Source organism: Geotrypetes seraphini, chromosome 14, assembly GCF_902459505.1.
Source record: "Geotrypetes seraphini chromosome 14, aGeoSer1.1, whole genome shotgun sequence".
Classification (NCBI taxonomy): domain Eukaryota; kingdom Metazoa; phylum Chordata; class Amphibia; order Gymnophiona; family Dermophiidae; genus Geotrypetes; species Geotrypetes seraphini.
This window is the reverse complement of record NC_047097.1, coordinates 67,285,627-67,312,394: the sequence shown is the minus strand read 5'-3', so window position 1 is coordinate 67,312,394 and position 26,768 is coordinate 67,285,627. Positions and strand designations below refer to the sequence as shown.

The 26,768-nt window shown below is 43.1% G+C and overlaps 1 protein-coding gene across 1 annotated transcript in view; it reads left to right on the top strand.

Moving 5' to 3' along the window:
• CHD2 (chromodomain helicase DNA binding protein 2) overlaps positions 1–26,768 on the top strand; it is a 186,355-nt gene that overhangs the window by 64,694 nt on the left and 94,893 nt on the right. The window contains 9 exon segments of the mRNA XM_033920273.1: positions 5,902–6,127; positions 6,772–6,872; positions 9,337–9,381; positions 11,328–11,512; positions 14,544–14,668; positions 15,715–15,931; positions 17,734–17,823; positions 19,262–19,452; positions 22,322–22,510. Coding sequence (XP_033776164.1) covers positions 5,902–6,127; positions 6,772–6,872; positions 9,337–9,381; positions 11,328–11,512; positions 14,544–14,668; positions 15,715–15,931; positions 17,734–17,823; positions 19,262–19,452; positions 22,322–22,510 — 1,369 coding nt within the window.

Sequence of the window (26,768 nt, the reverse complement as noted above, 5' to 3'; positions counted from 1 at the left end):
TGCAATAGGTGTGTCATTCTAGACAAGTGGATTATCCCCCCATAGGCACGAGCCATCTGCAGAAGGAATCCACTCTGCATTTTTTCTCTGTCTCCCTCACTGTGAGCTCTACTGCCACCTGCAGTTTTTCCCTTCTGCACGTGAGCCAGAAAGAGTGTTGCTATTCTAATCTCTCTTTTTATTATTTTATTCAGTGTTTTCTGTGCTCAGAGCTTTCACCTTGGTTTCAGCTCTGCCTACGTAGAGAAGAAGCAGGCTCCGGTCTGTAGCTGACAGGCCAATCCCTGGTGGTACATATTAGCTAGCCTGCACAAGTATTTTTGGATCTCGGGACTGGCCCCGTGTTTATTTCTTACCTGCTGAATTTCAGGGGTTTGAGAGCAGGCTGTGGGACACCCTTTAGGAGGCTCAGCAGTGTCTCACAGGGTGTCCAGCTGCATTTTTCACCCTTCCCCCATTTTATAAGTGCATCTATCAGTCTGTAGGGGTGGGGGTACGGTCAGGCTCAGTGCCTGGCTGGCAGCCCCAAGATCAGTGTTGAAGAGGCATTTCCAGCTTGAGGCAGTGATTTTTCTCCTTTCCAGCTACTGTAAAGGGCTGAGGCAGGCTGCAGCACTTCTTCAGCACTGGTCACCTGTGAGGTAAATCAGGGAAGGTCTGAATTTGAGATTTTGGGGTGTTTTTGCATGTTCCCCTACCCTAAAAATCCTAATTTCACTGTTTTTACGCTTTGTGGAAGTGTTTTATTAGTGTTTTTAAGCGTGAATTTCTTAGAGGTGGCCATCTTGGATTTTTTTAGAAATATATATATATTTTTTCAAACATTCCCTGCACTTCTAAACTTGTAATTTTTGCCTCGATACTGGTTAGAATGGAGTCCTTGGCTCTTCTACTCCAGTTTCATGAAGGATTGCACAAATTTGCCATCTCAGGAGTGTCCTTGCGCCATGGCCAGAGAGGCAGGAATCGTTTTCTTAACCTCTCCTTTGCTTGGGATGACTAAAAAGGCAGTCAACCCTCTGGGATAGCCTTTTCTATTTTCGGGGCCTGGAAATCCAGATATTTCCACTCAGCAAAACGCAGACACCCCACAGCCGAAGAAGCACAAGTTAAAGGTATCAGAGGGTGACTTCAAGCACCAAGGTTCAGAGGACTTCTAGGAATTTTTTGTGGAATGTCTTTCGTGAGAGCTGTCCTTCTCCTGTGCAGTCTCCCTGTGCTTCTGCTTTATCTCCTTGCGGCATTGACTTACAGGGCACTTCTTCACAGTCTGCCACTATTCAGGGCTTGGGAGACCTCTCCACAGGAGACATGGATGATGATGATCATTTTACGGATCCTTTATTTTTGGGGAATGCTCTTTCCGTGGCTGAGGACCCGGGAATGTACACCAGCTCTGTAGATTCTGCTTTGCCCTTTGAGCAAGGGGATGATTCTTCTGTGCTGCGCTTATTTAAGTCTGCTGCCTTACCAGATCTGAGTTTGGAGTCTTTGCATGAGTTGGATTTAGTCATTCAGCCATCTCCTTTTACTTCCTCCTCTCTCTCGTATGGAGTGAGAGCTCAGTCCTCTGCCTTTCCCTGGCATCCTGATATTAACATCCTGATCTCAGAGAAGTAGAATTCTCTGGAGGGGGGTTCTCAAAGTAGTGAGAGTCATGTCCCATCTGTAAACTATGGCACAAGAGTGTCGGCAATTCTTTTGTCAGCCTAGAGTACACTCCTTGGTGGCTCAGGTCATTAAACACACCTCCTTTCCGAGTGAAGGCAATGTAGTGCTCAAGAACATGCAGGACCGCTGTGTGGATGTATTCTCAAGAGACTTTTTGAAACAGTGGCGCTTTGGAAGTCAAAGCCTCAGCGTCATCCTTTGTTATGCACGCTTGTCTTTCCAGGCTGTGCATGTTGGAGAATGAAGTTGTCGAGCCCCCCTTCAACTTCTGTTATCGGGGGTGGACTATGTGGCTGACGCGTCCTGTATGACATCATTTGTGTCCTGGGCAAAGCGTCGGTTTATTCCATTTCTGCTTGTAGAATGCTCTGGATCAGGAAATGGGCTGGTGATTCCACCTCAAAGGCTTCTCTCGCCAGACTCCCTTTTAAGGGGCAGTTACTCTTTGGTAAAGGTCTGGATGATCTCATGAATTTGGTGGTGGATCGTTGCGCCAAGATCCTGCCTGATAGTAGACCCAGAACTTCTAGAGGAGCAAGGTGCTTTAATTTTCATGGTTCCAGGTACTCCCGCCTGTATTTCCCCTCTTTAACTTGAACAAGTACAGCCCACTCCCTGGTACCATATCCTCAATCGTCCCAAAAATAAAATAAAATAACCAGAAACCCAAGTAATCAACCTGAAACCTAATATCTCCTACTGAAACCAGATATCTACCAATGTAAGGAAGCAGAATATTTTTCTATGTAACGTAACCTGAAATAATTTCCAATGTAATTTAATCTGTATCCTCAATTTGTACCTGTACCAGAAATTTTCCAATGTAATGTATCCTCCTGGAAATGTCCAGCTCTCTTCTTATGTAATCTGCTTTGAACCGCAAGGTACAAGCGGAATAGAAATCACTAATGTAATGTAATGTATTTCAGTTCCATATCGCAGATGTTTTACCAGGGCTACAGGCAGTGGTTCTCAGGGTCTAGACGTACCAAGTCCTCTGCTTCCTGAGCAACTCCATCTGCCAAGAAGTTGCAATGATGCCAGGCCAGTCCAGGAGCTACCCTTCTGCATATCAGGGGCAGGCTCTCCACGTTTCTTCAGGCCTGGCTTCAGATTTCATCCAGTTTATGGATTCTGGACATCATTTGGTTAGGCTAGAAGCTGGATTTTGCCTGGCCTCTGACAAATTGGTTTGTGGACTCTCTCATGGAGCACCCGGAGACGGCAGCCAGGGTTCTGGTCACTGCTTGATATTTGAGCAATAAGAACAGACCAATGGTCCATCAAGCCGAGTAGCCCTGGCCAAAACCGTAGGCCATGCTACCGATCCAGGGCAAGTAGTGGCTTCCCTCATGTCTTTCTCAATAATAGACTATGGACTTTTCCTCCAGGAATTTGTCTAAACTTTTCTTAAACCAGCTGTTTGCTCTTACCACCTCTGGCAATGGGTTCCAGAGCTGGTGTTGCCCGAACACTCTGGCTCAGGCAGATACTTTTTTGTGCCAAAGAAAGGCTCAGACGATTGGAGACTCATTCTGGACATTACCCACGTGAATGCAGTGCTCAGAGTTCTGCGGTTTCGCATGGAAACTGTGCAGTCTGTCATAATGTCAGTAGCCCCAAAGAAGTTCCCAGCCTCTCTGGATCTGACAGAGGCTTATTTGCATATTCCCATTTTCCCGGATCACAGGAAGCTGCTCAGGTTTCATGCCCTGGAAAATCATTATCAGTTTTCAGCTCTAACCTTTGACCTAGCGACAGCTCCTCGCACCTTCACCGAGGTGATGGTTGTGGTAGCAGCTCACCTGTGCAAGATGGGATTGCAAGTGCATCCCTACCTTGACGATTGTTGGAGGGTCAGCACATAGTGGATCAGGTGATCCAAATCCTGGAGGATCTGGGTTGGATTGTAAATTACCACAAGAGCAATTTTGTGGCCGACTCAATCCCTGGAGTACCTGGGAGTCCTGTTCGACACGGCTGTCGACCGCATCTATCTACCAGAGGCATGCAGACCCCACAGGCTCTTTAAACTATAGTCTGTGCCTGAAGTGTGGCCAAGCGTACAGTTGAGGCTCCTCTAAAGAAATACAATTTTGGGGGTGGGAGGGACTAGACCCCCAAGGTCGGCAGGACCTCTGAGAGGTTCCCCTAAGATCTTTCCGGACAGCAAAAAGGGACAAGAAAAAAGGTTACTAATCAGATCCAACAGGCCCTAACTAACAAAGGGAAAGACTGTACAGGCTTACCACCTCCAGCTGCTGGAGATTGAGAACAGACTGATTGTAGATGGGACTGCACAGCCCACTTGTATTGCTTCCAAAAGTCATGTCTGGCAGAGGAATGTAAAGCCGTCCGTTCTGTGCCGGTCTAGAGGGACACTAAAGAATCAAAAGATTAGTTTTGAGATGGGTGGGAGCTGGGGATCCCAGTAGCGCACCCTTAGGATTTGAATGTAGTATTACATTGGACACTCTGATTTTTGGGATCTTTTCCAGATAAGCCCCGCCACTAATGGAAAAAGTGCACGCGCTGAAAGTTAAGCCCCGCCACCTTTTGCCAGCGCACGCAACCTTAACCAGTGAAGTTCTCAGCACAACGCGGCGCAATGTGTATAAAGTAAAGTAGGGGGGTTCCCCCCCACGCCCCCCGTCAGAGCACCCAAAAAAAGATTATAAAAAAGAGGATATGAAACTTAACATTATCAAAAAAGATTATAAAAAAGAGGATATGAAACTTAAGATTATAAAAAATAGGATAAACTGTCGACCATTTTTTTAAGGGCTCCGACGGGGAAGCGTGGGGGGAACCCCCCACTTTACTTTATACAGATCGCGCCTCTTTTTTATAATCTTTTTTGGGTGGCGGGGGTTACTTTTTGGCGGGGCTTATCTGGAAAAGATCCGATTTTTGTTTCCATAATGAGGCTGGGTATTTCTTATAAATTTTTGGATGCTGATCCCAGAAATGAGATCAATTTTTCTATCTTGTATGGGTTTTTGGTTTGTTTTTTTTAGAAATTTACAACATGTGCATCAACACATCACTAGTAAATGAATGGGGTACAGATAGGAGTAGAGGTAAGGTTATAGGGACAGGATTAGAGGTAAATTACAAATTAGTCTGAGACCACTGTTCAGGCAGTGGGCCTAATGGGCTGCCGCGGGAGCGGACCACTGGGCAGGATGGACCTCTGGTCTGCCCCAGCGGAGGCAACTTCTTATGTTCTTAATGCTGTTCAGTTTAATATATTATGACATCATTTAGCTCTAATTTTCTGCATTCCTTCTAGGAGAAATTGATGAAGAACTAGTTATTGCATGACCTAATGATTAAAATGAAAATGCCTTGGAAATATATTAACGTTTTCTGTTATGAGTTTTTTGCACCTTCAGTCAGAAGAATACCACCAGTGAAAAAGGCCTGTGAACTGTATTTTGGATATAAATTTAGCAGTCAAGACAAAAGCTGGTCTCCCCACATTTGCTGTGTATCTTGTTTTGCTTTAAGGAGGCCATCTCTTCGATGTGTATTCTTTAAAGGTTGGGAAATTCCCACTGTTCAGAAAGCTCATTCCACTAGGGGCAGGCAATCTTTTTTTTTTTGGAGGGGGAGGGGGCTGAACCTGGCTTTATTCTTCCTCAGGAAATTTGCAGGGCAGCCACTTGTCTTCATTGCATTCCCTCACGAGGCGCTATCGTTTTGATGTGCAGATTTGCAAAGTTGTTTGAGGGTGTTAGAGCCATGAGATTGTCTGTTTCCTACCTATAGAAACTACTAATCTGGGAGAATGTTAAGGATGGAGAAATTAGATTTCCTCTGCTGATTTTCTTTCCTTTAGTCCCTCTAGACCAGCCCAGAATTCTCCTGAGAATTAAGTTTAGCAGGGAGAAGCATTTACTTTTTTGTTTTTTAAAGATTTGACACAATTCAAAAGGTAGGGTGGTTTCATTTATCTCCATCCCTTTAATTTGGCTGTTGATCGGAAATTTGATTGTAGCTGCAAGTTTCTGCTGTATTGTTGTTTTTGATTGGCTTCTAATATCTTGCTTTGGCATGAAAATATTGACTGGTTGTGGATTGCACAAGGTAACTTATAGGATCACTTCGAAATCAGTAGTTCTTGATCTCCATCTGCTGGTTAGGGCAAGTGTCTGGACTGGTCTGGAGGGACCATAGGAAAGAAACTTAGCAGGTAACATCTAATTTCTCCTTTTCTTATTTTGACAGCTGTTGGAGCTTCAACTACTGTGTATGCCACTGAAGCAAATGGAAACCCCACTGCTGACTTTAACCCTGAAAAGGAGGAAGGGGAAACACAGTACCTCATCAAATGGAAGGGCTGGTCTTATATTCACAGCACTTGGGAGAGTGAGGAGTCTTTGCAGCAGCAGAGAGTGAAGGGATTGAAAAAGCTGGAGAACTTCAAGAAAAAGGAGGAAGAGATAAAACAATGGTACTGTGAGGCTAATCTATAGATATATTTTGATATTGTACTTTTCAGTAATTGGCTGTTTTAGTACCGTGACGCAGGAAATATTGTTTTTGCTCATGGGTTCAGAATTAGCGGGAGCCAGTAAGGATGCCTCTCAGTACCGAGCAGCAGCCACGCCAAATCGCGCTCCTGCTCGTGCTGCTTAGCGGCCGAAGAAACTCACGGCAGCCAGTTAGCAGCAGGGCAGGAACTTGGGTAAGTTCGTTCCTGCCTGTTGCACCTCCACCGGGGATCGGCAAGATGAGGTATGAGGCTAGGGCAGGGAGGGGGGCAGGGGGCAGAGCCTTGCGGCAGCCTGCAGGTATTGTTGGCAGAAACAAGTAAGTCCATTCTAGCTGATTTGTGGAAAAATGGGAAAAGAAAACATGTTTTGCTTGGTTTATCTACAAAGAACTTTTTACCTTTGAAATATTGGGGATCCTGAATTGAGTATGCAGAAGTTCAATATACATTATGATTGGATGTTATAGATAGGTACTTAAACTTATTTTTTAGTATAAGTGAACTCGCTCCCTTCTGCCAGTGCAAAGCAATATAACACCACACACTAAAAAACCAATTATCATACCTTATCATATCATTTCTTCTTAATCTTCCCTCTCTAGGTTAGCCAAGGTATCACCAGAAGATATAGAATACTTCAGCTGCCAGCAAGAGCTGGCTTCAGAATTAAATCAGCAATATCAAATTGTGGAGAGAGTGATAGGTGAGTTAATAGCAAAAGGGTTCCAAATACATCCACTGGTATGAAGAGGGGTTTGGGAGTTCTTCACGAGAGTTCTATACTTGCAGCCATTAAATGAAAGCCATCACTCATTGCAGAAAGAGCAGTGGTATCTGTAGAATGTGATAAAATTCTAAAACACTGTGGACTGCGGATTGTTGTTTCAGGGAAGGGAAGAAATTCTGGGTTTGGTTCTTATCTTTTTTCAGTTGTAGGCCTAGTGAGTACCACTCAGGTACAGTGGAAATTTTCCTGTTTTGAAGGCCTGCTTAAGCAAGAACATATTGTAATCACAGAATAGAAAATAAAATTATTTTTTTCTACCTTCCACTGCCATATCCAACATGTGTTTCTTTCTCAATGTCTACCATCTCTCTCTCTCTCTCTCTCTGTCTCTCTCTCTCTGTCTCTCTCTCTCTCTCTGTCTCCCTCTCTCTCTCTCTCCCTGTCTCTCTCTCTCTCCCTGCCTCTCTCTCTCTCTCTCTCCCTGCCTTGTGCCCTTGGTCAAACCTCTCTATTTCCCTCCATGCATCATATTTCCCTTCCTCCCCTCCGTTATTATGTGCATCATTTCTTTCTTTAGCGTCTCTCCAGACCGGTAGTTCACTGATGGGAAATAGCTCACCATGACCAGCAGGTGGAGACTGAGACAAAACCTTTTGGCTGTAATACAAGTAGCTATGCTTCCCCCTAATATAACCAGTCTGTTCTCAGTCTCCAAGCAGGTGTGGTAAGCTGTTGCCAGTCTTCCCTTGGTTAGTGTAGGGCTGTTGGAAGTTGTTTAGTGGCCTTTTTGTCCCTGTTTGGTTCCGGACTGAGCATGGGGGGACCCTTTTGGAGATCCATCCTTCCTCGAGGGTGTCACACTCGATGGGTCATGAGTTGTGTCTTTCCCCCATTTCCTCCACCTCCCCAAAAATTTTATAGAGGTGCCTCAGCTGTAAGCCTTGCCACCGATACTGGCAAGGCATATGGCTTAGAGAGTCAGTGGAGTCTGTTCTGACAAAAAAAAAATATCCTGAGGCAGTGCCGGTCTGAAGGGAGCCTTCAATTGACTAATTGATTTTTTGTTCTTAACCGGCACTTTTCTTTCAGCTACGTCGCATATTGCGCACTGAGCACTTTTAAAGGGAAAAAGTGCTCATTGTGCTCCAGACGTGAGGTTGATAAGACTGGCATATGCTCACGGTGTGCCGATCGCCATAAAGGGGAATCCTTGTTGGTTTCGGGTGCTAGCATCCAGGGATCCCCTTCGCGAGTGCCACACACGCCAGCAGCTGACAGCGGAGAAGCCCGGGCTTCCCTCGCCACCCACACAGGGATTCCCCCAGCTGCCGATGAACAGGGAAATAAAATTTCCTTTTCCACCGATGCTGCTGGGGACTCCCTTACAGCTGCTGCCGGCTTGCTTACTTTAGTGGCTGGAGTGGTTCAGGCTTAGGCCTCGGTGGTGTTTTTCTCAGCGGGCTTTGCTCCAATTTTGGCGGGAAGCGCCTCCATTTTGTCTGCAGCCTCAGGTGACCTTCTTCCTGTATTAGGGAGACAAGGGCAGGTTTCTGCTGGGTCCACTGCTTTGGCAGTGAGTCCCATTGGGCAGCCAGGGGGTTTTCTCCTGATTTTGATTTAGCCTTGTGCAAGGTTTATCTTCTGGTGGCTGGGGGGTCCTGCTTCCATCCCACGGGTGTCGGGGGGGGGGGGGGTGTCCCTGTACGTCCACTCTGGTTTAGCCTCCCTCAGCACCGGTTTCATCCCCGTCTCCTCTTTTGTCCAATGACCGAGGGTCTCTTGGGACAATGATTTTTTTGTATGAGGACTTGGACCCCTTGGTGGACCTCCAGGATCCTCTCGGTGGGCGGATGCCGCTGGCGGAGGTTTTTTAGTTCTGCCAGCTGGCGAGGATGCGTTGGTTATGCGCATCTTTCAGCGGGAAGAGCTCCAGGAGTTATTCTGCAGGTTTCAGGTTTATTTGAAATTTGATAATATCGCTTATAATATTGTAAGTAGCTTGCAATGGACTGAAGGAGAAAAGTTCTAGAAGAATAGTAGAGAAACCTTCCTGTTCAGACTCTATCAGTTGTTATCACCCATTCGTAAGGATTATTGTCCTGCTGTTCTTGGGGAACACTTGCTACAAGTACCTAAGTAACTGCGTCTTATAAATGAAGTCTTATAAATGAAGGTTTACAATTTTAAGCATGTGTCTGAGGCAATGGAAGGGTTAAGTGACTTGGGATTTGAACCAGCTTTTCCTGGTTCTCAGCTCATAGATTATACTTAGGTGAGTTTCACTGAATCTTAATAGTATTTTGTAGCAATTGTTCATTAAAAAAAAAAAAAATCATATAAATGAACTAATGCAGGTAATTGCTAGAAAACTTTACATTTATTTGCTTTCATCATAAAAATAAAAATATACTAAAACATTGTTTTCTGTGGTTTTACCCAGCTGTGAAGAGCAACAAGTCTGCAAATGGCCAAACTGACTTTCCAGGTAATTTTCAGTTTAAAATATAATTTTTGTATGTGCAAAGGGTGGGGTCCAATCCAAATAGAAACTGGGTTACATGACTTCATGTTTGTACATCACATCATTCAGTTAATTGGGCTGAGTCAAAGGTTATAGCCATGAAAAATGGACCATGTGGCTTGAAATTAACCCAGCGTTACAGAACAATCCCTTGGCTTTTTGTAGTTGTTGAGGGAAGCCTGTAGTAAGAGATTGTAATTTTGGAAACAGTATTGATTTTAAAAATGACACCCATCTACCTTTTTTATTAAACACACATTAAAAAAAAAGTAATATTTGCAATTTATTTTAATTAGTTCTATAACATTGAGAGCCTAACTTGTGATATCATTGTAGCAGGGCCACTCAAGGAACTATGGCATCCTAAACCAACTTTTATATTGGTGCCTCCTCCCCCCCCCCCCAATGATCCAGGAGCTCCCCCTCTTATCTCAAGTCTCCCTCCCATGCTGTGATAAAAGGGTGCCAAAATCCTGAATTCTGTTGCAAAGACATAGGATTCTGTACTGTAGTTAGTGGGAGGGACAGCTATTAAGTACTATAACCAAAAGTTTGGTCTCAGTCTCCACCTGCTGGTCATGGTTAGCTATTACCCATCAGTGAATCCGTTTAATCCGTTCTATGTCAAAATATTTAGAACCACAATCTTTAAATATTCTAATGCACTCCCTTGTTATAACAAAACTAGATTACTGTAACTCTCTATTACAAAACATTACTCAAAAAGAAAAAAAACGATTACAAATTATACAGAACATAGCAATCAAAATAATTCACAATGGTAAAAAATATGATCACGTAACACCTCTGTTGATCAAATCACATTGGCTGCCCATAAATAATCGAATAATTTATAAAATAGCTCTACTTATTTTCAAAACACTAAATACTAATGAACCACAATTCATAGACCGTCTATTAATACCCCATTCTTCAAATCGCTCTTTACGTTCCGATTCTCAAGAATTATTAATGGTTCCCTCTTTAAAAATAGTAGGGACAAAACGCCACGATATTTTCTCTGTAGTGGCTCCTCTTACTTGGAATTCTCTTCCTTTATATATCAGGAAAAATAAAAACTTAAACCAATTCAAAACCAATTTAAAAACATTTCTTTTTAAATTATCTTTTGATCTCTAAACTCATCTCATTGCCAATTTCGAACAGAGCACCTTCTATCCCGTCCCACTGTTTTTTCCCTCCCCATTCAGACCTCTCTTTCTCCCTTCCTAGGGAAAATATTTTTGTAACTTTAATTCCTTATGTTTATTCCATATGTGTCATGGTCTGTCATTATTGTTTTGTTTGTCAAATTCTTATTAGTTAAAGAAATATCATTTTACTGTTATTTTACCCCTTTTGTGTTCAATATTATATAATTTAACGATGATTGTTATACTTTGTTAATCGCTTAGTTTGTAATAAGCGATACATCAAATAAAAATTAAACTTGAAACTTGAAACTTGAAGGCTGTACCGGTGTGGAGAGTCTAAAAGAAAGAAAATTAGCAGGTAAGAACCTAATTTCTCCTTAGGCTTTCTACTCAGATTTCATAGGAAGGGACTGACTACCCAAGAGTTCAGGAATGATATGCCTATTTATTAGAAATAAGATTACAGAGGTAAACACCTAATCTTCCCTTAGTTCCAGAAGGATTCCATTGCAGAAATCACAAAAGATCAGTGCATGCAGATTACTAGAACTAAATTGATTTCTTAGAGATAATGATGTGTACTGCGGTGATAGTATCCTCCCAGATAATTTATGTACAAATTGTGTACAAAAAAATAATGACCTATGTACTCAGAATAATAGAATTTCTGCCACAGCCATTCCTTACTCAGAATAGAAGTTTTATTGAATAGGATACATGGGGCATCAATTACCTCACTTTTGTATTTTGGTATAGTCCCTAGCCGGAAAGCTGCCTCTGCCTCTTCTACGGAACCGGAGTATCTGTGCAAGTGGATGGGGCTCCCATATGCTGAGTGCAGCTGGGAGGATGGGGCACTGATTGGCAAGAAGTTCCAGCATTGTATCGACAGCTTTCTCAACCGGGACAACACCAAAACCACTCCAACCCGAGAATGCAAGGTCCTCACTTTTTCAGGCTGTTTTCATGTATCAGAGTATTTTACTACTCAGCCTTGGAATGATTTGTAATTTTCATTGCATATTAGTAGAACATGACACGTTTTTACTTTATGAGCCTTTATAAGTGTGTACAACTGTATGTCTCAAGCTCTGAAATAAGCTAATATGAGGCTAAGAGCTGTGTGCACAAGTAATAGATTAGCAAAAACATTTTCTCGCGTGTGCAAATATATATGTATCTCAAGCTCCAATTTGGTAAAAGCAAATAATTAAATCTAAAATTCAAATATACTATACATAGAAACAGGGTATGACAGGGCAAAAAAATCATATGGCTTATCCATTGTTCTCATCCACACCAGCTGCTCTCTCTATAATCCCTTCCTTTCTCTGAGTGATCTTTTTTGCTTGTCCTAGGCTTTCTTGAATGAATTCAGGTAGTCATTGTCTCTATCAGCTCCACTTGAAGTTATTCCATGTGTCTACAACATTTCCTTAGGTTGTTCCTGAGTTTATCCCATTTTATTCCTATGGGTTTAAAGAACCTGCTTTTTTTTTTACAAATATCTTAGAGGTATTTAAATATATACAGTATATCATGTCTCCAGTCTGCCTTTCTTTTAGGTATACATGTTTACATCTTTACTAATCTGCATTCTAGTGCAACAGGTCATTCTGGGCAGTAGAATATTCTTCCTATGCTCATGAACCATGCAGAAGGAATCCATTCCAGGTTTTCAACTTCTCCTCTTCCTCCAGAGGACTCTGCTACCATCTTCAGTTTTTTCCTTCTGCATGCAAGTTGCGTGGACTCACCCCGGCAGAGGATGACTTTTGCCCCAGCTGATGATAGCCTATGCTCTATTGAGTCATGAGCAAAGTCTTGGCTTATTCCATTTCAGACTGCAGAATGCTCTGGATCAGGTAATGGGCGGGAGATTCCACTTCCAAGGCTATTCTCAGCAGACACCCTTTCAAGGGGCAGATGATTTGGATGATCTGATGGCTAGCGATTGCAGATCACTGGCCAAAATCTCTGCTGGGCAGGAGACTTCTGAACCTCTAGAGTTTATGGACGGTAATTCCAGGCTCTTTCATCAATACTCCCTATCCCTATCAGGGATCAAGACAGAGATTCATAGGACCTAGGTAAAGCCACGCCTCCAGTCCTTGTCCCTCTTCAACCTCCAAGAAGGCACAATGATACCAGGGCTGAAGTTTTCCCCCTGTGGATAGTAGGAAGGCTCTCAGCATATGCAGATGTCTGGGAGCAGATGTTATCAGACTGCTGAGTGCTGGAGATCATTTGGGGAGGGTTCAAGCTTGAGTTTGCCCATCTCCTAACAGACTGGTTTGTAGACTCCCCGGTAGGGATGTCCCCTAGTGGTAGGGTCATTGTACTATTTTGGATCCTGGCACAATCTGTGTGGAAGTGGAGGGAGACCACTCCTTCTGGCTTTTGTTGTCACCTTATTTGTTTGGCCATCTTAAAATCATCAAATAGTTAATCTTGAGATCTTGCTCCTGTTTATTTACATAATGACTTTTACTTTCTATACTGTACTTCTTCCCTTTGCATTAAATCTTACTTGCATAATTCTAAAAGCCATATGTTATGCTTTCCTAGATCCATACTCATGTTTTCCACATACTGGCTTTTCATTAGATATACAGTATTTTGTGCACATAGTTGAATTAGCTATATTATCTCATTTGTGAGCTGGAGACGTATAGTGCATGTGTGAATGTAGAATTTCAGTTAACCGGTATTCAATTAACTGGCACTCTCAACCAACAAGCAAAAAATTGTCAGCAAAAAAAAAAAATTGTCTCCCATGCTCCTCGGACAACATCCAAAATGGTGCTTCTGAACCAACAATTCTCTCTCCTTCCAGCCCCAGATGCATCAGCAATGGCCACAAATCTCCCTTCTTCCCTCCCTCCATCCAGCCCCAGAGGCAGCATCAGTGGCCACGAATCTCCTTCCCTCCAGCCCCAGAAGCATCAGCAGTGGCCACAAATCTCCCTCTGTTCCCGAAGCAGCAGGCTACTGGTCCTGACAACTCTCTCCCTCACCTGAAGTTGTAGTGTCCGCTGGCCAGCAGAGGAAGCACCAGTAAACAGGCTGCTTCTGGCCAGCCCTAGCAGGGTTTTTCCTCTGCCTCATGACTTCCGACGTGGCAGAGGAAAGGCCCTGCCTAAACTGGCCAGAAGCTGCCTGTTTATCAGCGCTTTTGCTCACTAGCTGCTGCTACAGCTTCGAGCAAGAGAGAGAGGGGGGTTGTCAGGCATTCTGCTGCTTTGAGAATGGAGGGAGGGAGGGGGTTGTCAGGACCAGCTCTACTGCTTTGGGAACAGAGGAAAGGAGGGAGTGCGGGGAGAAGGGGGAGAGAAAGGGGTTCAGACAGAAGGGAAGAATAGATACTGGACCTACAAGTGGGGGTAGGGGGATGATGGAGTGAGGTGGGAAGGGAGACCAAACTTATTTTTACAGTAACTCTCAAGCAACCAGAAACTACAGTTATCCAGCATCCACCAATTCTAATGGGTGCCGGATAACTGAGATTTCTACTGTGTATGTGTGTACATATGTATATGTGTATGTGTGTTTTAAGATAAGTAGGATTCTATTATCCTTTTTTGCCATTGAAAAGTTTTTGCTCAATATTTAAGAAGAACACCTTACTTTACCACTTTACAGTTATACACAGTGATGGGGTGGTGGGTTCAGCTATAGGAGCTATGGCTCTTGGCTGGGCTACACATATCTGAGTGTATGCTAAAGTGTATTTACTTCATAAGACTAAAATTTCATTCAAATTTTTGCTTGTGACCTTTATTCTGAGAAGTCTTTCTTTTTGTGTTATATACTGTATATATACATATATAATTATGTGTATGTGTGAGATAGATAGAAGCCACTAAGATGGGTAAGGTTGACTACCGTTTCACTGCTTTTTGTCGTCATCTGTGTTTTCTCCAAAATTAATTTGCCATACGTCTGTAACAAACAAGGTTTCTTCACTGTTAGGTTTTGAGACTGCGGCCTAGGTTCGTTGCCTTAAAGAAACAACCTTCATATGTGGGTGGAGAAAACTTGGAGCTGAGAGATTACCAGCTAGAGGGCCTTAATTGGCTGGCACACTCCTGGTGCAAGTATGTATATAACAGGCTATCCTGCTTGAGGAAAAGACCTACAGAAGAGTCCTCTTGTGTGAAGATACTATTTTGCGGCCCGCAGCCTGTACTAGTACTGTCTGTACTAGTGCTGCCCGCTCTTTGCAACATCCTCTGGCTTCCCCACTGGCCTCCCGTTCTTACCTTCAAATAATTACCGAAGCCTGCAGAGAGGATTGCCAGTGCTGTAGCAATCCTTGCAGGCTGCCGTCATCCTCAGCAGCATGTTACCTCTGCCGCGATCCTGCCCCTGATGTTAGAGGAGGGGCGGGACTGTGGCAGAGGGAATGTGCTGCGGAGGCCGATGGCAGCCTGCAAGGAACACTACAGCACCAGCGATCCTCTCTGCAGGCTGCGGTAATTAGCTGAAACTAAGACCGGGAGGCCAGGGAGGAAGCTGGAGGATGCTGCAAAGAAGGGGGGAACATGCAGGCCTTCGGGGGGGGGGGGGGGGGGGGGAGATTTATAAACTATAAAGAGTTTTACCTCATGCAAAATTGTCATTTCTTTAATAAGACATGAACTATTTTTTTCTGCGGCCCTCCAAGTACCTTCAAATCCAAAATATGGCCCTGCAAAGGCTTTGAGTTTGAGACCACTGCACTAGAGTGATTCTCCTGAGAGAGGAGCGAGATTGCTTAACTGTGTTCTTTTTCAAATGGGTTCTTGCTAAATTAATCTGTTCCTTAATTTCTTCAAAAACATGAAAGTTCTAGACCAAGGGTGGGCAACTCCGGTCCTCAAGGGCCGGAATCCAGTTGGGTTTTCAAGATTTCCCCAATGAATATGCATGAGATCTATTTGCATGCACTGCTTTCAATGGATATTCATTGGGGAAATCCTGAAAACCCGACTGGATCCAGGCCCTCAAGGAGATTAGATACATTGTTTTTAAATTATTGTACTTGGTTGGGAAATGCATTTGTTTTCCAGAAATACAGCTGATTCAAATTTGTTGATAATGAATTGGACAGTGCAGACATATTACATAATTTATCTATGGTTTCTCGATTCTCCATCTGCAGGAATAACAGTGTGATCCTTGCTGATGAAATGGGGTTAGGGAAGACCATCCAGACAATCTCCTTCCTCTCCTACCTCTTCCACCAGAATCAACTGTATGGTCCCTTCATTTTGGTTGTGCCATTGTCCACCTTGACATCTTGGCAGCGAGAGTTTGATATATGGGCACCAGATATAAATGTGGTAGTTTATATAGGCGACATCATGAGCAGAAATACGGTATGTAAATACATATGATAGAGGTGAACTGAGCTTAGGTAACTTTTATTCTTCAGGCAGCAAGAAGAGTCTGACTTAATTCAGTGCTTTATATGCCTTAAATCTGTATAACTACTACTTTTGAACAGTCTTGTTCTTCTGCAATCCTACAACTCCAGCCACCGCCACAGAATGTGTCCCTTGCTCCTTTGCCTGCCTGACTTTCACAGCACTTTCTGAAATCCCTCCTCAGTACTTACTCAGTGTTCTCCCTAGCGCCTTTTAGCCGTGTGCTCCGCCCGGCTAATTTAGATGACCGCCCGGCTGTCTTCTCGATCGCGAATCCTGCTGCTGCTGCCGCTGCTCAGCATTTTTTAGAAAAACCCTCTTACCGGCTTGGAGATTTCCCGGGCTGACTTGGCACAGCCTGAATCACCGCCGAAAGTTCAATGTTTGACTCCTGCCTGACTTTTTTTTTTTTTTTAACGCCAGCAAGTGACTTGAACCCATGCTCCAGGGCTCTAACGGTAACACTGTGCGTGCCGGCTTCCCTCCGAAACTGGAACTTACATCCCAGGGGAAAGGGAAGAGAAGGGAAGCCGGTTACCGTTAGAGCCCCGGAGCATGAGTTCGCTACAGGCTAAGGCAGGAGACAAGTCAGCGACGGAGGGAAGCTTACAACTTGCTGCTTTTACTTGTTTTAGGCCTTCCTTGCTGCTGGGTCCTGCCTACTTTCTGTTTCCGCGAAGGCAGGACCCGGCAACAAGGAAGACCTGAAGCAAGGAAGAGCAGCAAGTTGTAAGCTTCCTTCCGTCGCTGACCTATGGAAGATAGGTCAGTGATGGAGGGAAGCTTACAACTTGCCTTAGTCTGTAGCAACTCTGCCAACGGGTGTGTGACGTGTGAGGGATGGGAAGAGAAATGCTGCTGCACCCAATTGGGGAGGGGAAGAGAAATGCTGCTGCTGAAGCACCGAATAGGGGGGAGGGGGAAGAGAAATGTTGCGCTGCACCCAATTTTTTTGTGGGGGGGGAGGGGGAAGGTGTGGACAACAACGAGGAGAGAAGAAGCAGATAAGAAACAGACTTTGAATTGGATGATCCGGACCTTCTCTCCGACGTCAGAATTGACAACGGGGAGGGGGGAGACTTGTGGGCTGGCAGCATGCAATTGCTGCACATGCCTGGCCCTTCCCTTCTTGGAGTTGCAGCAGGGATAATTAAATGGCAGGGTGACAGGGAGGAATCGTCGATCAGCCCACATACCCCCAACAGGCAGTCCGCATGCCCCATGGGGTACGCGTACTGCAGGTTGAGAAACACTGCTCTACACTACACACGTCCTGTAGGCAGTCAGCCAGCGCCGATGCCTCTCCTCCCCGGCATTTCGTGGCACACAGTTGACAATACACTGCTGTAATATCTCAGGCTAGCTGGTAATTGTAATTCGTGATCTTAAAATCCAAAAAAATTGTGTGTATTTTTTCCTATGTACTTTGTTGACACATCTCGGCTTGAAGATAATTAAGATATGTCAAAATACTGTATTTTTCAATTTAAGTGGAGTGTTTTTGACTAGTGATTGAAATAGCCCTAGTCCTAGTTGCAAACAGCAGTATATGCATCTTTATGGGCCTGTTTTTTGAGGTTTTTATTTCCCCCCCCAAAAAAAAAAATTTTGAGGGTTGGTGGATATTAAAGCAAAGAGGGTACAACAAATTTTATATACTGCACTTTCTGATTGAGTGCTAGCAGCTATTCCTGTTTTGTTATTTATTGATTTAAAAATTTCTTTTTAAGTGACCAGGCTGTTTCTTGTTACAGATACGGGAGTATGAGTGGATCCATCAGCAGACCAAGAAGTTGAAGTTTAATGTACTGATAACCACTTATGAGATCCTGCTGAAAGATAAGGTATGTAACACTGTATCTCATACAGTCACTTAGCTTACCTTGCAAATGTTCTGAGTCTCCCACTTTTCTTGGAGGAAAGCAATTTTCCTTAGAATTTTTGATCTTCTTTAACACTCTCCAGACCGGTATAGGAAATCTTACAAGCAGGTATATATCTCATCATGACCAGCAGATGGAGACTGAAAACAAAACTGTGGAATAGTACATAAGAGGTACCTTCCCCTGTTCCTATCAGTCTGCTGAATAGCCAAGCAGAACTAAAAACTTGAAACAGAAATAAACAATACTCCAAACAGGAGTAACAACAACTTTACCCAAATGCTGTTGGAAAATGCAGAGGATAGATCCCAGAAAGAAAATGTCCCCACAGCTCACCAGCTGAGCCACAGCTGCTGTTCTTCAATTCTCCCCGGCCCTAAAAAATACTAGAACCTGCAGAAAAACCAAAATCTGCCTGCGCAACAGCCACAAGAACACGACAGTAAACAGGGTGGGGTCCTATACTGGTCTGGAGAAGCTAAAAGAAAGTAAATTAGCAGGTAAGTACCTAATTTCTCCTTTTCTAATAGTCTTTCTAGAGTTTGATATCAGGATGAGAAAAATCTCGGAGTAGAACTAGGTGAAATGATGGGGTTTTTGTTCATCGGTTTTCATGCTACAATATGTCCTCCTCTGACATTCGTTTTTAGATCTTTGAGAATCTGCAAACCCAGGTGCAGAAGTGAAGAAAAAAATAGCCCTTTTCTATTTCTTAGGGATGGAAGTTGTAGCTCTGATGAAATAGATTTTTTTTTTCAAAATACTGATGTGGTGGATATCTGACTGTATAACAAGTGCTTTCGCACTTGTGTGCTGGAACTTTGAAATGCCATAGTACATATATTTTCTGTATTCTGTCAAAAAGGTGAACTGGGCTAGTAGCATCTGATGAAAATCTTTCATTGCAGTCCATTGCTCAGTGAATAAATGTCCATGCCTCTAAAGAAGACGTTGCAGAGTGTATATTCTGTTTCTTATCTCTTCCCCATTCCTCAGTGGTTTTGTTTGCAGATATGCACCATAGCCACTCCGTCTCTTCAAATGCATGTGGAAACCCCAAAAGCCAGCATCTCTGTCCATAGGCACAGATATGTCACTCAGCAGAGTTATTTTCATTCTGAAATGCACCTGGAAAAAAAACTTGTCACAGGTGATACTGTATATAGTCCGTGACAGTTGCCAAAAATTTGAGTGAACATAAACTGCTTGCTTTCATTCAAAGCAAAATTGTGGCACACTGATAAAGTAGAATAGAGAAGTTTGTACCCTGCTGATTTGTGTCACCCTTGTTCTTTGAGTTCTGTGACAGTCAACCCAATACTCTTTCACTAACATCAAAACAGGAAATGAGAAAATTCAGCATGGATATCCAGGTGGTGATTCCTCTGCTTGTTTTCAGACTGTGCTGGGCAGTATTAACTGGGCCTTTCTTGGGGTGGATGAGGCTCATCGATTGAAGAACGATGACTCTTTGCTGTATAAAACTTTGATTGATTTCAAGTCCAACCACCGACTCCTAATCACAGGGACACCCCTTCAGAACTCTCTGAAAGAGCTGTGGTCTTTGCTGCACTTTCTGATGCCAGAGACGTAAGTGCTTAACTCCATGAAACTGTGTAAAACTGGAACATAAATATAAAGAGAGTATATGGTGGGTTAAACAATTAGCAAACATGAAGCAATGTAGGTGTCAACTGAATGATTTCATGTCATGTGAATTGCCTTCAAATGCTAGTGTGTATTGGGGTGGAGAGGAGTGACATTTTCTATCTGCTGCTTTTAGGCTTTCAGCTGAATTAGAACCAACCTCAAGTGGTCTGTGGGATCACAAGTCTTAATTCATAACTCCCTGGGGCTTTTCCCTCTGTTTGTATACCTTTTCAGTTCAGCTCAACTATCACAGTTAACAATCCTCAACCAAGTGCCACAAATTATAAGAATTGCCGCTGCTGGGTCAGACCAGTGCTCCATCGTGCCCAGTAGTCCGCTCCCGCGGCGGCCCTTAGGTCAAAGACCAGTGCCCTAACTGAGACTAGCCCTATCAGCGTATGTCCTTGTTCAGCAGGAACTTATCTAACTTTGTCTTGAATCCCTGAAGGGTGTTTTCCCCTATAACAGCCTCCGGAAGAGCGTTCCAGGTTTCTACCACTCTCTCGGTGAAGAAGAACTTCCTTACGTTTGTACAGAATCTATCCCCTTTCAACTTTAGAAAGTGCCCTCTCGTTCTCCCTACCTTGGAGAGGGTGAACAACCTGTCTTTATCTACTAAGTCTGTTCCCTTCAGTATCTTGAATGTTTCAAACATGTCCCCTCTCAGTCTCTTCTTTTCAAGGGAGAAGAGGCCCAGTTTCTCTAATCTCTCACTGTACGGCAACTCCTCCAGCCCCTTAACCATTTTAGTCGCTTTTCTCAGGACCCTTTCGATTAGTACTGTGTCCTTCTTCATGTACGGTGACCAGTGCTGGACGCAGTGTTCCAGGTGAGGGCATACCATGACCCAGTACAGCGGCATGATAACCTTCTCCGATCTGTTTTTGATCCCTTTCTTAATCATTCCTAGCATTCTTTTCGCCGCCGCACATTGCACAGATGGCTTCATTGACTTGTTGACCAGTACTCCCAAGTCTCTTTCCTGGGGGGTCTCTCCGAGTACTGCACCAGACATCCTGTATTCGTGTATAAGATTTTTGTTACCGACATGCATCCCCTTACACTTACCCACGTTGAACCTCATTTGCCATGTCGCAGCCCATTTCTCGAGCGTGTTTATGTCACGTTGCAGGTCTTTGTAATCCTCCTGCGCCTTCACTACTCTGAATAACTTCGTATCGTCTGCAAATTTAATCACCTCACTCATCGTACCAATTTCCAGGTCATTTATAAATATGTTGAAGAGCACGTGTCCAAGCACCGAACCCTGATGCTTTTCCAGTCTGAGTATTGTCCATTTACCCACACTCTCTGTTTCCTATCCACCAGCCAGTTTTTAATCCACGTGAGTATTTCACCCTCGATTCCATGGCTCACAATTTTTCAAAGTAGTCGTTCATGCGGAACCTTGTCGAACGCCTTCTGAAAATCCAGATATACAATGTCGACTGGATCTGTAGCAGATGTTCTCTGAGGACAGCAGGCATTCTCGCATATGGGGCGACATCCTCCATGGAGCCTGGCATGGACATGTACCAAAGTATACTGTCATTTTAAAAACTTTAGCACTGTCCATATCCTGAGTGTATGTGTGCCTTCCTGCCTGATGTCAGCTCGCAGGATCGTCAGTTCCATCTAAAAACTAAGAAGTCATGTAGAGGAGGTGGGTGGGTTGTGAGAATATCTGCCTGCTGAACTCGATCACCTCTTACACTTGAGTAACTATGCTTTCTCCGAGGACAAGCAGGCAGTATATTCTCACATATGAGACTTCCAAGCTGCCAGGCTCATGCCTCTAGGAAGAATGCTAAATATAACAGTCATGAGGCTGGAGGGAAGATGGCTTCTAAAGAGAATACAGTTTCAAAAACTGCCTGACCAAACTGTCTCTTCTAGATAGCTGATCCAAGCAGTGATGAGATATAAATGTGTGGACTGAGCACCAAGTAGACGCTTTATAGATGTCTTCAATGGGATGAAAGTGTGCAAATGGAACTATATAGAGAGTGGATGCCAAGTGATCTAGAAGGCGTAACATTTGCGTAACTTATGCCTTCCTTCCTTCAGAGATAGAAAAAGGGAAGTTGTTTCATATTGCTTCCTTATAGAAATACTTGAGAACTTAGGCTGCCTAATGCCCTATATAGGGTAGAATTAACAAGCAGTTGTCTCCATCTGTTGGTAAAGAGTTCTGCATTAGTCTGGTGGGAATCAAGGAAAGAAAATTAGCAGGGGAAAATTTTCCTTTCTAAAGTGTATTTTATAGTAGTGTAAGTCAGAAGATATGTCTAGTAGCGCTTTAGAAATGATAAGTATAAAGTATTTCTACTGAAAGCAAAACATAAATAACTCGCACAAATGAAGAAGGGGGAATGTTTTTTTTTGGGGGGGCAGACTAGATGGACTATGTTTTGTTTTATCTACCTTCATTTATTGTGTAGTGTTATGGTTAAAAGATGTCCATCAAAGTTTGCCCTTCATCAGTTCGTGCATGTTAGAGAAGTTTGTCATAATAAAGAGAACAAACAAAAATTTGTTTTATTTTAATCAAATTATTTTACCTGGTTAGGGAATTTTCCTCTTGAGTATAATAGATAATTGAAACAAAGTTGGGAATTCCTCAGCTGTGAATTACTAATATTCACAAGCACAAACACCCATATTTGTCTTCTGTGGCTTCACTATCTTAATTTTAAGTCTTTATTTCTATGTTTACTAATGCACCCCACTGAACCACTTTAGTATTAAAACTGTAGAGCTATAGTCAGAATTGTAGGTGTCCATCTTATTCCTCCTGTTGCCACGCTAGGTTTGACTCTTGGGAGGATTTTGAGGATGACCATGGGAGGGGCAGAGAAAATGGCTACCATAGCCTTCACAAGGTCCTGGAACCCTTCCTCCTTCGCCGGGTGAAAAAGGATGTGGAGAAGTCCCTTCCTGCCAAAGTGGAGCAGATTCTTCGGGTAGAGATGTCAGCACTTCAGAAGCAGTATTATAAGTAAGTAAACTGCAGGACAACATGGCGAGGCTCTGTTTTGTTGTTTGGTACTTAGACTATTTCTCCCTTGACTATGTGACTTCAAATAAGTCATTTAATACCATTCTCTCTGATATTTGCAATGACTGAGGCATTTAAAGTTATTCTCAAATAGTGCCAGCCTTACCTGGATACTTTTGCTGAATATCTGGTATCCTCTAACTTGCCTGGGTAGTTATCAGGGTACTATCTCTTAATGTCAGCGGTACCTGGATAACGTCCGACTCTGCCTTTGGACTGCCCTAGCACTAGTGGATAATGCCAGAGCAGTCAGTAAAGATTTTCAGCAGCATTATCCAAATAATGCTGCTGAAAATACAGCCCCAATGAGTGGCACTTACCCAAGAAGGAGCTGTTCGTTACCAAATATTGGTGCCGTTATATTTGATTTTTTTCTTGCACTATAGAAATTACTGTATAAATAAGTAGATGACCTCAAATCTTTAAAAAATGGGCCATTAACCTTGATTTAAATTAACTCGGTGGGGGGACTCTAAATTCCTAGAAAATTTAAGTGATGAGGTGCCAAGGCAGAGAAGACCTAAAATTAAGAAAAAGTCTTCCTAATACAGGTACAAAATCCTTTATCTGAAATCCTCAGGACGAGGCATATTTTGGTTTTGGGATTTTTTTGGATTTTGGAATGGTAATGTTAAGTCAGAAAAAGACAGACAATAAGACCATAAAATTACCACCAAATGCTTCTGTTTCTGCTTCTCACTGCCACCCTGTGTGGAATCTGCAGCTGTCTTTGCCATTTTTCCAGCCCTTCAATTGCACAGAGAACAGGAGAAACGTGCACCTGTGTTGGATTCAACGTGTGTCACATCGAGGAAATTTTCTTCCAGTTTGCATCAAATTTTGGGTTTCGGAGCTTTTCAGTTTGCCCAATTTCGGATAAAAGATCTTGTACCTGTACAGGGTCAACTGGGAAAACAGAAAAATGATTAAACGGAAGGGAGCAGAGTCCTGAGATTCTGAATTGGAAGTGAAATTTAATTGTAAACTGATACAAGTTAACAAGGATAAATGTGACATAGGAATAGCAGGAAAATTACATTTTCTAATTTCCTTTTTTGGGTTTGAGAGAATGGGGGAGACTAACTTAGAAAATATGACACCTTTTGCATGGATAACTGCAAACATTGAAGAGCAAACAACCACCAAGCTCAATGATGATAAAATTAGTCTGTAAAGATGGTCAGGACTTTTTTGAATAGAAGAATTATCCGAGGACAAACAGGCAGCATATTCACATGTACGGACAGTGCAAAAGTGCATGCGCAAGTGCCTTCCCGCCCGAGGTTGGCTCACGGGACCTTCAGTTCTTAGTTTTCTGTAGGAGCAGAGAAGCTGTTCTCAAAATTTCTGTAGTGCGTGTATTTTGTGTATATATTTTGTGCATATTTTTTGTGCCTTCCCGTTATTTTAGTCATAACTTTCTATTTCATTTTTGTGTTAAATTTCAATTTTTTAAAGATTTTCCATTTTGGACCTATGAACCCTTTTCAATCTATTCTCAGGCTGGGAGAGTCAACTCATTTTTGGTGTACCATCTACTTGATTTCTCCAGACCATTGAGTCCTTTGACCTTGCTTTGGTGTTTTTTTCTTCCCATGACTACAGTGCCTAGCGTCTTCAAGCAGTGTATTCAATGCCACAGGGCCATTTCGGGTAGGGATCCATATAACTTGTGTCTCCAGTTTCTAGATCCTCAACATTGAGATAGTTCTTGCATGCACTGTTTAAAGTTGCAAAAGAAGTTGCTTAAGACCAGGAAATTGCAATTTGAGAAACTTTTTAGTTCAGCTTCAACTGCATTAACTATGGCTGGAGACTCCAATGTTGATGCTCAACATCGGCATCGACACTGATATCAACGATGACATTGCATTGGGGAAGCTTGTAAAAAAGCTACAAAGCATAAACATATCTCCCCCCTCAAAACAGGCATCGGTATCATCCAAGGCATCATCATCACCAACATACTTTAAGTGTCGACACATGGATGCCAGATTGCCATCTCTGCAATTGATGTCTTCTCTCAGGCATGCCATGACATCGAGGTCGTCAATGCTTTGACACTCAATGCAGACTGCACCAAATGCACCCTTGCCAATATCAGTACCGGTGTTCTCTGCAAGAACAACTGAGAGCGCTGTTGCAAAAGGAAGTAGCTGGGATATAACAGTCCACTCTATGCCAGTGTTTCTCAACTCAGTTCTGGTGTATCCCCTTGCCAGTCAGGTTTTCAGGATATCCACAATGAATATGCATGAAAGAAGTTTGCATATAATGGAGACAGTGTATGCAAATCAAGTTTATGCATATTTATTGTGGATATCCTAAAAACCTGACTAGCAAGGGGGTAATCCAGGACCAAGTTGAGAACCACTGCTCTATGCAAATTACTGTACTGACACTCCCAGTTTCAGCCCAGTCTGAGCAACTCCGTCGAACTCGAACGAGGCATCAATGTCAAGCATCTAAGTCAAGGAGACATCCCTCTTTTATGGTGCCCAGCTCATCATCTGGATGCTCCTCTTGATGCCCATCTCAATGCTTATCTCAATGTCTATCTTGACACTCTCCTTGACATTCTACATCTGCTAGGGCTGACATTAAGGAATATTACTCGGACCTGTCATCATTCTCTTCTAGAGACTACCCTGACTTGTCTGCAGATGAGTCCTATGGGATTTCTTCTGATCCATCTACACCTCTTAGACAAAGGTCACCTCCAGAAAAATATGTCTTTTTACAAAGTTTATTAGACAAATGGGGCACCAATTAACATGGATCTGAGTAAGAACCTCCAGTAGAGCTCATATATGCTCTTGATTACAAGGAGTGACCTAAGGACTGAATAAAGGTTCTTCTGCACAATCTTATGAAGGAAGCCTTATTCAAAAACTGGGAATGTCCAATTCTGTCCCAGTGGTTCCTTGAAAATTGGATACTCTACAGAATCTAGTCTTGCCTAGGTTCTGACAAACCACAGTTTACACCAGCCCTTGGTTGTGCAATCTGCCTTAAAGCAAGCTAATAGTTCCAGAATAATAGATAAGTTTGGGTGTAGAGTGTTCCAAGGCTCCAAGCTGGCTAATAAAATATTAAACTACAATTTCTATATGACATTTTGTATGAAATTACTCTTCCAAAAACTGTCATCTTTTGATTAGTACATACCGTGAGAACTTCCCAATGATTACCAACATATGACTAATGATCTCCTAGAGACTAGAATTTTGAATGGTCTCTCTGTAAAGCTTATTACCACTGTTAGAAAAGAACTGGCTGTGCTCTCTAGATCTCAAAGAAGCCTATGCACACATTCCAAACTTCCCAGCCCACAGAAAATATCTTTGCTTTCAAATGGGAGCATGTCACTTTCCATATGGGGTGCTTCCATTTGGACTGGCATCAACAACCACAGTATTCACAAAATGCTGCAATCCTGTGCTCACATAGTTTCACATGTTTCCTTACCTAGACGATTTATTGGTCAAGCCCCAACACCTCAAGAAGCTCATCTGGCCATGAATTCAACAGTTTATCTACTCAAACTCCTACGATTTGCAGTAAACTAGGAAAAATCATATCTGGAACCCATTCAAACTCTAGAGTTCATTGGGGCTCTCTTATACACGACCCAAACTCGTGCTCTTCTGCCTCAACAAAGGCTCGATACTCCAGATATGTCAGAAAGTCTCTTCTTAACATCGCATAGTAGCATGTCAAATTCTGGAACTCCTCAGCCACATGGCCTCTACAGTACGTGCAACTTCTTTTGCCTGTTTACATCTCAGTGAGCCACAATGGACACTTGACTCAGTGGTCTCAAGCCACCGATCTACTGTCCCAACAGATCAGAGTAATTTCACAACTCTTCAGTGGTGGTTATCACTGACTAATCTCTCCAGGGGCCTTCTATTCCAAGCACTACCACATCAAAAGGTATTGACAAACGATGCTTTCATGCTTGGATGGGAAGCCCATCTCGATGGTCTCCATTCTAAAGTGCTGGACTCCTCCTGGAAGAGCTCTCCATATCAATCAGCGTGCTTGACTTTAAGAATAAATGGGACATCCACGTGGGATCCTTACGAGGGTCGAGATAAGGAACTAGGACATTAGCACTCAGACTTAATGGGGGGGTCAGTAGAGTGGGCAGACTTGATGGGCTATAGCCCTTTTCTGCCGTCATCTTTCTATGTTT